Source organism: Panthera pardus, unplaced genomic scaffold (assembly GCF_024362965.1).
Source record: "Panthera pardus isolate Hobbes unplaced genomic scaffold, ASM2436296v1 HiC_scaffold_17, whole genome shotgun sequence".
Classification (NCBI taxonomy): domain Eukaryota; kingdom Metazoa; phylum Chordata; class Mammalia; order Carnivora; family Felidae; genus Panthera; species Panthera pardus.
Window position 1 is genome coordinate 27,157,606 of NW_026526732.1, and position 14,788 is coordinate 27,172,393.

The following is a 14,788-nucleotide window of genomic DNA, read 5'->3' on the forward strand; positions in this document are numbered from 1 at the left end:
TCAAATGGAATTTATTGCATAAGAGATGTCTATTTTATATAGAACTCTAGAGGAAATATTAGAAATATTTACCTCCTACCAGTAGAGGCTGGTACCGTGGATATTCTAGTAGGAGGGCTAGAAGGAGTCTTCCAGTTGGTTTTGTTAAGTGAGCTGAAAAAGAAATTTAATTTCTTTTTCGCAAAAAACCAGTAAATCATCAGTGCAAACAAATACCTTTGGAAAAATAATTGCCTGAGATTTTGAAATTTTATATCCATAATAATTTCAAAGCCAGAAACCTAGCTTGTCTCGTATCAAAAATCACAACCTAAAAGGTGCAAAAGAATTTGATTTTTGTTCTCAGCTGAAGGTCACCTCTCTAGGCTTGAGAGCCGAACTGTTCCACACAGGATACCTCGTTAGCATTTTTATTGATAATAGCTAGAGGGGATAACATCCAAATGACATAAATTCAAGTCAAAAAAGGCCAACATGATTGTGATACGGCGAAGAAGGGTCAAGCCATAAGACACTTCCTGGACCCTCACAGAAATACCCACGCTCCAGAGCTGTGACTGCTTCTCATGTTTCTAGAAGACTCTCCCCTGTTACCTGTGTATCTAGATAAAGCTTCAAGCATTAAAAGGCACCTTGGAAATCAGCTCAAATCACCATAGTTCTCTCGGGCGGGGATATTAGACCTGTATTTTACATGTCGGTACGTTGGATATCTACGCTAAGCAATGGTACTTCCTTTTTCCCCCTCATTCAGTTTCTTTGCAGGGTTCATTTTTCTGAATCAACCACACTTCATTATTTCTATCAAGCAACTTGAAAGGACTGTTGTAGCCTGCGGTATAGTAAACCTTTTCATTGAAAACTTTTCCTTCTTCCCTCAACATGCTTGCTAATGTCAAAAGTTGTTCTTGATTCTTTTGAGCACTGGAGAATCCATCGAAAGACCTGCGAAGGAGAAAGCAAATAACCACGAATGAGTCGCATGCGGACATAAAGGTCAGTCTGAAGAGGCAAGCAGAAGCCGGTACTCTCAAGTGCTGCTCCCAAGCTCCCCCCGCCCCCTCCCCCGCCGCCCCCCAGCATTCTCCTCTGGTGTCCATTCTCGAAGTGGCCGCACTGAGGAGACCCCGGAGGAGGCACGTGTCCCATCTGCTGGCAGGCAGATTTGGGACTTTCACCATTTCGTGCTCTAACTCTTGCTTTTCAGACTAAGGGCGTACAGGTGACCTGGGAAACTTGCTAAAATGCTGATTCAGGAAGTCTGGGGTGGGGCCCCGGGCAACCGCGTTCCTAACAAGCTCCCAACAATGCTGATGCTGCTGGTCAGCGGTGACAATGAAAGCCCCTTAGAAGATTCCCTTTCAGACTTTCAGTTTGCTGTGGAATATTTCCCCTTTCTTCCTCTCCTGGGGAAAAGGGTAGGCTCTACATTACAGATGAGTATGATACAGTTTCGAATGTAAGAATTTATAGAGGAACATTTAGGCAGCTCTTTATATCTAGCCCAAGAAGAGATTTAACAGAGACAGGATCAATATGCTTGGGAACACTGAGGATACGACTGACCCAGGAGTAAGGGATAGCCTCTGAGTTGGGTCTGGAATGGATGGAGTTGGCTGGAATGGATGGGCTTGCTGGGTAGAAAAAGGGAAAATGGAGAAGGATAAGAAAATGAACAGAAGTTCAAAAACACAAAGCATGTTCATAGTGAGCCACAAAATGAGCTCTGAAAGGTGAGTCAGAGCCAGAAAGAAGAGACTTGTATGTCATCCCAAGGCCTTCGGAGATTATTTGAAGGATGGTGAGCAGAAAAGTAACTTGATAGGATCTGGGAAAGACAGATGGAAAATAGACTGGAGGGAAGGAGCCAGTTAGGCGGTTGCTATGGGGATGGGGAAGAAAAGACAGGCAGAAGATTTAAATAAAAAGTGGGGAAAGAGAATAAAAGTTTAAGTATAGATTTTAAAGTATACAAACAAAAATGTCCTGAGGTTAAATTATGATGGTACATAGACCTAGCTGAGTTGCCGACATGTAAACACGATGAATTTGATTTTGAAGGTTAAGATTGGGAAACACAGAAAATAAAACATATTCCCATTATGCCTTCTGTAGCATAAGTTTTATTATCAATGTGCCAATGGAACGATTAGTCCTACCATTCTTCAGCTAAGATGTAAGCTCTCAAGGGTACAAACCATGTCTATTTCATTCAACAATGTTCATCAGACACCTAGTATCTTTCAAATCCTCACTGAATGGTGTAGGAATCGATGTATGTACATGTACATGAAATAAAACATTGAAGATAAATTGATAACACGGTTCTAATTTTCAGAATGTTGACTGATAATTATAACTCTGAACCACGCATTGAGAAATATTTTGCTTCCTACATTTAATATTTCCTTAACCAAGAGCCAACTTTTAGTATGCTCTGCCGAAAGGGAACGGACTTTCAGATCCCATTTCTTCCTTGAAATCAAGTTTTGAGCCCCCTAGTTAGAAATCATCTTTTGTTTTCCGAAGACACATTGTTCTACAGTGATCCATCCACAGCTTTACTCAGTACACAAACATCTGATTCCCTTCCCACGCACCTGCCCTTGCCAGGAGCTGCAGGATATGAACATGTACCATGTTGCTGTGTTCTTGAGAAAGTTACAGTCTGTACACAGATCATTATAACTGAGAATAATAGGAGAACAGAGTGGCTGGCTGACGGGAGAAACTGAGGAAGGCATCACAGATGAGGTACTATTTGATACAAGTCCTGAAGGGGAAAAGTGGATGCTCCAGGAAGAGGAGAAAGAGGAAGCTAGAGCTAGTAGGAAGACCGTGTGTCTGTTTTAAGTATTTAACAGACATCAACTGATGTAATCGTCATGGCAACCCTATGAGACAGGTAGGCACTGTGACTATACACATCTTACAAAAGAAGAGCTTTAGGCAAAGAACATGTGAGTAGACCTGCCTGAGGTCACAGGTAAAGAGATGTGGCAGATCCTGGCCACGGCAATCAGACAACAAAAAGAAATTAAAATATATGCAAACTGGCAGGGAAGAAGTAAAACTTACACACTTTGCAGATGACATGATACTATAGATAGAAAACCCGAAAGACTCCACCAAAACACTGCTAGAACGGATATAGGAATTCAGCAAAGTCGCAGGATATACAATCGACGTACAGAAATCAGTTGCATTTCTCCACACCAATAACGAAGCAGAAGAAAGAGAAATTAAGGAATCAATCCCATTTACAACTGTGCCCGAAACAATACGATACCTAGGAATAAACCTAACCAAAGATATGAAAGACCTGTACTCTGAAAACTAAAAAATACCGATGAAAGAAACTGAGAAGACACAAAGAAATTGAAAGACATTCCATGCTCATGGACCGGAAGAAGAAATATTGTTAAAATGTCAATACTACCCAAAGCAATCTACACATGCGATGCAATCTCTATCAAAGTACCAACGACATCTGTCGCAGAGCCGGATCAAACAATCCTAAAATTTGTATGGAACCACAAAAGACCCTGAATAGCCATAGCAACCTTGAAAAAGAAAAAGCAAGGCTGGAGGCATCACAATTCCAGACTTCATGTTATATTACAAAGCTGCAGTGATCAAAACAGTATGGTACTGGCACAAAAACAGACACATAGATCAGTAGAAGAGAATAAAAAACCCAGAAAGGAACTCACATTTATATGGTTAATTAATCTTTGACAAAGAAGGAACAAATATCTAATGGAATATTGGACTGTGTCTTCAACAAATGGTGTTGGAAAACTGGACAGCAACATGCAAAAGAATGAAACTGGACCACTCTGTTTCACCATGCACAAAAATAAATTCAGAATGGGTTAAAGACCTAAATGTGAGACCTGAGGCCATAAAATCCTAGAAGAGAACACACGCAGTCACTTCTTTGACATCACCTACAGCAACTTCTTTCTAGGTATGTCTCCTAAGGCAAGGGAAATAAAAGCAAAAACAAGCTATAGGGATTATGTCAAAATAAAAAACTTCTGCACAGCGAAGGAAACAATCAACAAAACTAAGAGGCAACCTATGGAATGGGAGAAGATATTTTCATATAAGATATCTGATAAAGGGTTAGTATCCAAATCATATAAAGCATTTATAAAACCCAACACCCCAAAACCAAATAATCCAATTAAAAAATGGGCAGAAAACATGCACAGAGCCCCACATCGGACTCTTCACTGACAGCATGGAGCCTGTTTGGATTCTCTCTCCTCCTCTCTCTGCCCCTCCCCAAATCACGTGGTCTCTCTCTTGCTCTCTCTCAAAATAAGTAAATAAACATTAAAAAAAAAAAAAAAAAGAAAACACGAATAGACATTTCTCCAAAAAAGATATACAGATGGCCAATAGACACATGAAAAGATGCTCAACATCACTTAGCAGGGAAATGCAAATCAAAACTACAATGAGATATCACTTCACACCTGTCAGAATGGCTAAAATCAACAACACAAGAAACAACGGGTGTTGGCAAGGATGTGGAGAAAGGGGGACCCTCTTGCACTGCTGGTGGGAATGCAAACTGGTTCAGCCACTCTGGAAAACAGTATGGAGGTCCCTCAAAAAGTTAAAAAAGAACTACCCTACGATCCAACAACTGCACTACTAGGTATTTACCCAAAGAATACAAAAATACTAGTTTGAAGGGATACATGCACCCTGATGTTTATAGCAGCATTATCTACAACAGCCAAAGCATGGAAACAGCCCAGCGTCCAGTGTCCATCAATTGGTGAATGGATAAAGAAGACGTGGTATATACATAATATGTGGTGTATATATACATACACACACACACACACACACATATATATAATGGAATATTACTCAGGCATAAAAAAGAATGAAATCTTGCCATCTGCAACAACATGGATGGAGCTAGAGAATATAATGGTAAATGAAATAAGCCAGAGAAAAACAAATACCATATGATTTCACTTATATGTAGAATTTAAGAAACAAAACATATGAGCAAAGGCACACACACACACACAAACCCAACAAGAAGCAAACCAAAAAACAAACTCTTACCAATAGAGAACAAACTGATGGTTTGGAGGTGGGTGGGGGGATGGGTTAAATAGGTGACTGGGACTAAGAAGGGCACTTGCTATGACGAGCACGGGGGTAAAGTGTAGAAGTGCTGAATCACTGTATCGTACACCTGAAACTAACATTACACTGTACGTTAACTAACTGGAACTTAAATCAGAACTTAAAAAGACAGAGAGAGATGGAAGAAATGGCCTGCTCAGTGAAGGGTGGGAAGGTCAGGGGAACATAACCAGTGGGGAGATGGGGTTGGGTCACGTGATAAAAGACATCGTGAACAATCCGAACTTCACCCTGAGGCAAGTGAAAGCCACAGAGATTTTTAGTGAAGTCCCAGGTTGGTGTTCATCGCTTTGCTGCTGCTGTCGTAAGGAAGATCAAGGACTCCAGTGTGGAGCGGGACAGGAAGAGAACGGCGGGCAGGTTGCTCCCAACAGCCGGGAGGCTGCTGAGGCAGAACACACGAGATCGGAGATGAATAAACATCCGAGCATCTGCGGGGGATCGGGCACTGTGCCAAGCACTAGGGTCCACGAAGATGACTTGGGTGTGGTTCCCGTAAGATGAGGTCCTGAGGAAGTCCCAGGGATGGAGAGAAGGGAACAGAATCATGGATCAATTCCAAGGAGAATGGACCAGATCTGGCAATCAGTTGTCAGGGAAGAGTGCGCTGCCGGTGGCCGTGGAGACCTCTGCTGGGGAGGCTGTCTGGCTGATGAGGCCCTTTTCTTTTCTTTTTTTTTTTTTTATACCTCTTTGACTGTTTATTTTATTTTATTTTATTTTATTTTTTCAATATATGAAATTTATTGTCAAATGAGGCCCTTTTCTGAGACAGCCACTAGAAGATCACTGCCCCTATAAACTGGCAACTGGGGGAAGGCTCATTTTTAGAGCTGTTGAGTTTAATCCCCACACCCTTCACATGGCAATGTCCAACAAGTAGAGAAATCAGGGCTAGAGACAATAGGAGAGTCACGGGACACAGGGGGTTAGAGCTTTGTAAACAGATCACCCAGAGTAAGTCTGTTCTGACATGAGGGTCAATGTGGAGCATTCTTGGGTGAGAGAGAGGAACAGGATGAGAGAGAGGGACAGGTGAGAGAGAGGAACAGGTGAGAGAGAGGAACAGGACGAGACGAACGGCCAGAGAATGACGTTCTCAGACTTAACAGGCTGTGTAGGTATCCAGAGAATAGATTAGTCAATATACAAAGTCAATATACAATACACAAAGGCTTCAGGGGTCACACGGGCAAGGGCTGCCATCATGTGACAAATGCAAGGGCACTGCCAAGGGTGGCGAGGGCAGTTTCAAGGAGATGGTGCGGTCTCTTCCAGACGGTGGTGTTCTGAGGAGTACATGGGAAACAGACAGAGAAACAGATGCTTTTAGCAGGTTGGTGGTGACAAGAGGGACAGAACGGAATAAAGGGACTCCCATATGAGACTGTTATCACATTCCGTGTGTGCTTTTAAATTTCAACAGAGAGAATTGAAGGAATGCACCAAACAGGTGCTGCAAGTCTGAAACGGTACATAGGAACCACTCAACTAACAGAGGCAGTAACTGCAGGAAGCAGGTACCATCCCTTGGGCCGGAGAACGCAGGGAAGAGTCTGGGGCTCTCAGAACCTCGAAGCCGGGAGGAGGGGTACCGTGCACCACGTGTTAGGATTTTCGTACCGGTTTACCTCGATGGCAGGTAAGGGCAGTCTTGTGCTTTGAGAATGACGTGCATCGCGTCTTATTTGCGGAAGGTCTATGACACAGACTCTTCATGACACGAAGTGATTATAACCTTGCAAGAGACCCTTAGTAACACGTAAAACTAACCCAGCAGGAAAACACCACAAAATGCATCAGACCTCTTTTCTGTGCAAGGGCGAAAAGCCTACTGAAACTGCACAGGAGCTAAACTGAGTGCAGGCAAGGAAAACTGGCAGTCCCCAGGGCTCTAAGTTACCTACCACTTACCGGACGAACACGGTCATTTCTGCTCTGTCTTCAATGAAGACATCTGACTCTGAAGGCCTGGGCGGATCAGGTTGCTGTTCAGAGGGGATGTACAGGGAAACGGTAATGGTAGACTCGCTAAAAGGGCCTGAACCGGGCTCCACGTAGCTTGTCACTGGAGCGGTCATCTTCATTTTCATCTCTGGGCCATAAAATAATGAGTTTAAATACCATGAAAGGACCGTGAAAGCAGATTTAGTATCTGCATGGCTACTTCTAAAGACTGAATCTATTAATTTCTTTGATCTGAGTTTCCTGACTTACCTTATGCTACCGACAGAAAATTTACCTTTAAGATAATTTGCATCTTTAAAAAATAAGGGCCAGGGCCGCCTGCGTGGCTCAGTCGGTTAAGTGTCAAACTCCTGAGTTCCGCTCAGGTCATGACCTCACAGTTTGTGAGTTTGAGCCCATGTCAGGCTCTGCACTATGTGCAGTCTGGGATTCTCTCTCTCTCTCTCTCTCTCTGCCTCTCTCTGCCCCTGCCCCACTCATGCTCACTCATGCACTCTCTCTCAAAATAATAATAAAAAAGGGAAAATGATTCAATTATCCACTGGCCACATTAAGCACTTTCTGTACTATTAATATTTCTGGTTAATACATTCTAGTTTTAGGGCTAGAAAGGAAAATTAGAGACCATAGAGTCCAGTCTATTCGTCACGTTTTACAATTCAGAAACTGAGATCCCGTAGACTAAGTGAACTGGTAAAACATAAGTAGCACCAGAGCCCGAACCAGATGTCTGGAGACCCTGGATCTTGTGTTCTTTGTACCTTCCTACCTCCTGATGACTCTTACCATAGCAGTCACCAAATTATCTGGAAGCATTCGCCATGAAAAGGACTTAACACTAGCTACACAGAGGCCCAGTTCATCCAGCAGAAACAGACAAGAACAGAGGCTGAAAAGCACTACCCAGTACTACCCTCCTCTAGACTCTGCTAAGGGCCCCGAGCAGAGTCCCTGTCTTCACACTTAAAGTCTTTCATGATCTCATTATTTTTCTATTCCAAAGTATATTTCTTTAGTAAGCTAAAACGCAAGAATAAGCCTGGGCACTCAGCCACTATATATATAATTTATAAGGTAAACTGTCTTCACCTTTCTCATTTTTGCCTTGAATGTAGCTGTTCAGCTTCGTAAAACCAGTTTGGATGGCTGAATCCCAGTCCATAGACTCAACGGAAGTGCTGACCCATTTGGCTGGTCCATAATGTCGGATCTCGTAACTTCCGGGCTAAAATAGAACAGAGGAAACTTGGGAAGCAATTCTAAAAAGGCAGGACGTGAGAAGCAACAGAACAGGTGACTTGGTCTCGGGTCCACCAGGATTGCCCTTGATCTCGGGACCTGCGCCCCACTGGGATGGGCCTCTGGTTCTGGTTCTTTAGAACCGGGCAGGGCCCCTCCCCTGAGGCTCCCATCCTTGGATTTGAGCCGCTGGAGGCCTCGGCCCCACACGCAGGGGTGGGGGAGTCGGTCGGCTCTATTCTCGTTGAGACCGAGCATCTGTTACGTCCCCTGGGCCGGGAGGGTCCCACTGCGGATAATTCGTTTTTCTTTTTTAACCTCAAGAGAAGTGAAGATGTAGCCACAGATTACGGCTAACCGACCGAATTTCCCCATCTGGGCAGCATTTCCCCATCTGGGGGCCCAGACGACTTCAAAAATTGTACTTTGTACCCGCGGGCCCCACCGCAAATCATACGGCGCGCTCTGGCCCGCACCCTCCGCGCCCGTGGGAGGCGCCTACCTGGGGGCCCGCGTCCTCCGGGGCCGTCCAGCCCGGCGTCTCCACGGCCTGGACCGCCGCGCGCTCGGCTGTCGCGGGGTCCGGCTCCAGCACCTCGGCCATGGGCGGCGCCGACGCTCCGGGGAGACAGGCTGGCGAGCGGGACCAGGAAGGGGCCGCGCCGGGGCCGCTCCGGGCCGCCCCGCTGCGTGTGCGAGCCGCGCCCGCCTGCCCCGGCCCCCGAGTCCCCGCCCCCGCGCTGCCCCGCGCCCCGGTCACCGCGTCGACGCGCGTCCCTCCTCCCCTCGGTGCCGGGGACCCGCGTCCGCGGGAGCCGCCCCGGCCTGGGCCGGGAGGGGGCGCTGCGTCCGCGGGAGCCCGGATTCCCACCCGAGCTGCTCCAGCCGGGGCCGCGCCCCCCTGGTCGGATTCCCTCCGCAGGGGTGAGGGCCGGGGTCCGGATTGTAGGGTCCGCTTAGGCCCGGCTTCCTTTCGGACTCCCTCCCTCGCCCTTGCTTTTTAAATTAACAGGCACGCCAAGGTGTCCACTGTGGGAGCGGGGCGGTGGAGGACAAAGCAACTGGCTTTCGGGCTTTCTGGTGTAACCGGTTCGGGAAGGTCTCCGCGGCTCCACCCGCGCTGGGAGCCGGTTCTGCAGTCCTGGCTGCTCCCGGGGAGCGGCGGGAGCGCCGGCCAGCACCCTAGGTGCGCTCCGCGAAGGCGGGAGGGAGCCTGCCCTCCCAGGGCGACGGTGGGCTGGCGCCTGCCGGCTCCAAGCTCGCCTGTGCCTGCTGGCACCCCGTGGGCCCAGGGCTCCATGCGCGAGTTGGAAAGGGGCCCGGCCAGGGGCGTGAGGCCCTCCCTACTCACACCTAGACGGTGTCCAAGGTGCCAGACAGCCATCAGGGTCCCTCGCAGGAGGAGGCAGATGGCGCCCTAGTCGTGCCTGGAGACGATCTTTAAGTGTCCTTGTTTACTGACCTTTCCTTGAAATGACCCCCAAACCTCTAAGTCGGTCCAACTAGAACTTTCAGGCTGGGGAGAGGGAGGTGAAAGGGGGACAGAGAAATGGGGAAGGTACAGCCACAGGACTCTACTGCCTTTAAAACAAACGTTTTGTTAGATTCATTATTTTTTTCTAAGAGATTTATTGAGATGGAAATCACATACCATAAAATCCACCCGTTTAATGCGTACCATTCAGTGGTTTTTAGTATATTTACAGTTATGCAACCATCACTACAATCAACCTTAGAGCATTGTTGTCACCTCTCCCCATCCCCCAAACCCCAACTTCTTTAGCTGTCACTCCCCAGTGCCCCATCCCCAGCCCTAGGCAACTACTAATCTGCCCTCTGTCTCTGTAGGCCTTTTCTGGCCTTTCAAATAAATGAAATAGTGCTGCGTCTTAATCTGTGAGGCCACCGTAACAAAACACCACAGACTGGTGGCTCATAAACAACAGAAACTTCTTTCTCACTGTTCTGGAGGCTGGAAGTCACAGATCAGGACGCCAGAGAGTTACCTGAGGCCCTTCTGGCGGCAGACTGCTGCTGGTGTCCTCACAAGGTGGAAGGAGCAAGGCAGCTTTCTCTGGCCTCTTTTACAAGGACACTAACCCCGTTCATGAAGGGGTCTGCCCTCCTGACCTACTCACCTCCCAAAGGCCCCACCTCCTAATACCATCACACTGAGCATTTGGTTTTCAAGATGTGAGTTTCGGGGAGATGCAAACCTACAGACCATAGCAGACAGCACGTGGTCCTTTATGAGGGGCTTGTCTCACTGGGCAAAATATTTCAAGTTTCATCCATTCGTGTTGTAGCATGCTTCAGTACTGCATTCCTTTTTGGGGCTGACAAATATTCCACTGGAAAATATTTTTCATCGGTGGATGGGCATTTGAATCGTTGCAAACCACCCTCCTCTAGACTCTGCTAAAGGCCCTGAGCAGAGTCCCTGTCTTTACACATTAAGTCTTTCATGATCTCATTCTTTTTCTCTTCCAAAGCATATTTCTTTAATGAGCTAAAAACGCAAGAGTAAGCCAGCCCCTGGCAATCACTAAGTTACTTTCCATCTCGGTGGCTCTGCCTATTGTGGGCATTTCACATAAGCGGAGTAGAATGTGTGTTTTGTGGCTGACTTCTTTCTCTTAGTGTAATGTTTTCAAGAGTCATCCATGTTGTAGCATGTGCTAGTATTTCGTTCTTTTTTTATTGTCGGATGATATCCCATTGTACGGTTCTGCTTGCAAAGCAATTGATGTTCTCTTTTTTCTTTTCTCCCTCCCTGCCCTAACAAGTGTGCAGTGGCCTTTGGACACACGACACTTGCTAGTGTTTACATCAAATATGTTATTATGCCGACCTAAGTTTGAATTATTTAGTGAAGGCTAAGTAATGAGTTTTGACTGTTTCTTAAAAAACAGCCCGTTGCTTTTAACCTATATAACGTGTGATCCACTGCGTAGGTGACTTTGCAAAGTCGGGAATACAATTTTTCTCTGCAGAAAATTTTGAGAGAAAAAGGAAATAGTATACATTGTTGTTTAAGAAATCTGTTGTTCTTCTCCTCTGCAGAGTAACTTTTACAGTTCTCAATGCCTTTTCTAAGGGGGGGAGCCTTTTATTTATAAAAAAACAGACGTTCATTTAATTTGGAGACGTTCATTTAATAGGGTGTGGAAGGTACAATTAATGAAGGTAACAGCAGGTGACTCTGCTGAGTTATTTATAGTTATAAGGTGATAATTAGTCGTGTTAAAGAACAGAAGGAGGGAAAGAAAAGGATTTATTTCCAAATAATAGGATTTCAATTAGAACGGATTTAATGACATTCAGAAGGCTCAAGTTTTATACCCATATGTCAGAATAAGCCAGCTAGTTTTCTTCTTGATTAATTATGGTAAAATTGTTCTATTAACTCATACATAAAGATCTCATTTCTAAGCAATCGCGACACCCAGTGTGGGGCTCGAACTCGCAACCCCAAGATCAAGCGTCACATGCTCCATCGACTGAGTCAGCAGGGCGCTCCTATTAGCTCATATTTAATCAATGTTGGTATGACACTGTGAAGGAGATGTTCTAGTTAAGCTTTGGGGCACAGGTGGCGCCCTGTGGCTCGGTTCTACCAGCAGGTGTCTCCCTTCACCCCAGCACACGGAGAGAGAGCCCCGCGGAGCCCTGCAGCATAATCACAGCCAATTCTCATTACTGGCAGCAGCTTTGTTCTATAACGTCATCACGAACATTGAATTACTGAATACTAAACTCTTGCTTCTAGAGGAAATACAGAGTTAGGTTCCTGTGAGCCTGTGGTCCCTTGTCTTCTAGGTGCCCTTGTATAAAGGTATCTTATTTAACAGATATTGTTGATTCATTAACACTGAACTCACAACCAACAACACTGGAACTCATGCTTGAATGAAGCTTGTATAACACGCATACTCTCTCCAAAAGGCACATGCCAGCTTTCCTGCACGGAGGCACAGGAGACGGCACTTCAGCACTATGTTTGGGGCCATTTTAAGCAACAAAATCCACAAGAAGCACAAAACTGTGAAAAACATAGCACTACCTAGACTGCAGAAAGGACACTTGTTTACTGCGTGAGAGCTGAAACCAGAAGGCTGAGCTCCGCCCTATTGGGCCTCAGCTGGGAGCGTGTGCATCCCAACTTCTCACCCCTCTCCTCTCCACGTGCAGATGCCCACCAGTGACCAAGAAAGTGCTGTGAGTATTGATTTGGGATTACAAATACATGCCAGCAAGTGGGTGACTGCAAATACAGAATCTGTGAATCGTGAAGATCAACTAAAGGCTTCCTGCAGTAAGTTACGCGAGTCACTTCCATTCATATTTCACTGATGGAAGCAGACCATAGGGCCTTGATGAACCTCAAGGAGGTGGGAAAGGACAATCCCGCTGTGTTCTCAAAGAACTCAAATAGTTGAGAGAAGCACTAATGTTCATTATTGATATCATTGGGTCACGCACTGATTATTCCATACTTGGGGCAGATTTCACTCCCAAAAGAAGTTGCAATATCATCTCCTATCCAACATGCCGTTCTTATCATGTGACTTTGATGCCTCCCCACTCCCACCCCCCCCCACCCCCGCCGCCACCAAGAGATGGAGGTCTTGTGCTTCCTTTTCTTGAGACAAGACAGGTTTGTGAGTACAGTAGAAGTAACACTATGTGACTTCTGAGGCTAGATCATGAAGGACTTCCACCTGATTCTTTCTCTGGGCCAGTTTCTCTTGTAATTCAACAACCAGGCTGAAGGGAAGCCCAGGCAGCTCCATGAAGGTCCATGGGTAGGTTCCAAGCTGTCTGGGCTGACAGCTGGCATCACCCTCAACCCCTATACATGTGGGTGACCGCGTTTTCAGCCCATGCTGCCTCCCCACCATTACCACTGCATCATCTCCAGACGTCCCTGATTTCTTCCAAGCCGAGGCCCTGGAGATCGTGGAGCAGACACAAACCGTCCCTGCAGTACCCAGAGAATCTGTGAGCACAATTAAATGGTTGTTTTTTTTTATGTCACTAAGTTTGGGGTGATATGTTTTCCCGGGTAATAACTGAAAGAGTACCTTCTATGGATAGTGCTGTAGTAGAGGTTGGTGGGTTTTAGTGATGAGTAAAATTTGGTCCTAGTCTTCACATATTTGATGGTCCGGTCACTGTTTGCGCTGGGGCTACTCTTACACCCATAATGTAATTAAATCTTTGGTCTTTTTGTAGTAATCATTATCCGAAGTATGGTAACTGTAAAATGTGTAGCAACTTGCTAGTCTAACAGGAAATGTAACCTTTCCATTAGTCGGGCTTCTCCTTTAGTTTTGGTGAGAATTATCATACTCCTCCATTATTTAGACACAAAACAACCCATGAAACCCCTTTTACACTAAGCACTTTGCTCAGTCCCTGACACATAATTGCTTGATAAATGTTGGATGAATGCCAGCCAGAATGTATATCAGACACCTAGATAGTGCTTGAATGTTTTTAGGAGCACCTGTGAATCACCTTTCTAATGGGCCACAGAAAATGAAGAGACATTTTTTTTTTCGAACGTGGGGTCAAGGGTAAGAAGGCTCAGGTCTAAAGCTGAGAATGTCTTTAAAAATTAAAACATCAATTCTGATCAATAGGAGGCCTGATATAATTTCTGAGACTGTGATGAGTGGCTATTAAAAAAAGGAAGGGGCATATCCGTACTGATTTTTTAAGAGGATCATGCTTTGAAGTGAAAAGAGATAGCCAACTATGCCACAGCTAGGTAGCTGCGTAACTCACATTCTCAAAAAGCTCTTGAAAAGAAAGTAAATCCTTGATGTAGTTAAGAGGAAATATTTTTAATAGATCATTTGATTAAGGGCCATTTTTTAAAAACTAAGGGCAGTTAAGATGTTCCCTTAAACTCTTACCTACGGGGCTTTTGCGGTTGCCATACATTATTACATTATTTCCTGACTAGGAAAAATGAAAGAATTGGGAGGAGGTGGACTTGATTCCCTACTGACTTTTTTAGAGGAGAGGTGCTCAGTGTTTCAGTGCTCCCCGTTCTGAGAAGAGGAGCTGCTCAGCCCCAGTCTCGAACATACACCTATGAATCATTCGGTTCTCAGCCTGTTCTTGGGTCCTGCATAATGGTCTCCCCCGGTAGTGCCTCCTGAGTTTGTTTGGATCTGCATGTTCAGAATGAGTTCCAGGCATGGGAGAGGTCAGTGGCAGATTGACTTGGCTCCATGATGGAGGAAAAGTTTAGCAGCAATGCCTGGGACATCTCGTCTCCTAGATCAGTGCTTCTCAAGCTGTCTGGGATGAAGCATCTTCTCGCCTTAAAAAATAAAATTCTAATTCATCATAAGCCACTGTGTGATTCTACTGCACAAGACTATGTGCTGCTCAC

General features: G+C 45.6%; 1 protein-coding gene across 2 annotated transcripts; it reads right to left on the reverse strand.

Moving 5' to 3' along the window:
* Positions 1-394: 394 nt before the first annotated feature.
* HEBP2 (heme binding protein 2) lies at positions 395-9,848 on the reverse strand. 2 transcript variants are annotated; one of them, XM_019420453.2, is made up of 4 exons: positions 9,734-9,848; positions 8,233-8,368; positions 7,090-7,270; positions 395-945 (listed from the first exon to the last, which is right to left on the reverse strand). In XM_019420453.2, exons 1-4 carry the CDS (start codon positions 9,764-9,766, stop codon positions 747-749), a joined length of 549 nt encoding a protein of 182 aa, XP_019275998.2. In that variant the 5' UTR covers positions 9,767-9,848; the 3' UTR covers positions 395-746. The 2 variants fall into 2 exon arrangements, with proteins under 2 accessions (XP_019275998.2, XP_019275997.2); XM_019420452.2 differs by lacking the exon at positions 9,734-9,848 and adding an exon at positions 8,885-9,116.
* Between the last annotated feature and the right edge of the window lie 4,940 nt (positions 9,849-14,788).

What these genes read in the sequence shown, in the direction of transcription:
- HEBP2 (XM_019420452.2), bottom strand. Translation starts at nt 8,986, where the DNA reads ATGGCCGAGGTGCTGGAGCCGGACCCCGCGACAGCCGAGCGCGCGGCG. An exon ending in TCAAGGCAAAAATGAGAAAG is followed by an intron (nt 7,271 to 8,232) that starts GTGAAGACAGTT and finishes TTTATGGCCCAG; the next exon opens with AGATGAAAATGAAGATGACC. An exon ending in GAAATGACCGTGTTCGTCCG is followed by an intron (nt 946 to 7,089) that starts GTAAGTGGTAGG and finishes TCTCCTTCGCAG; the next exon opens with GTCTTTCGATGGATTCTCCA.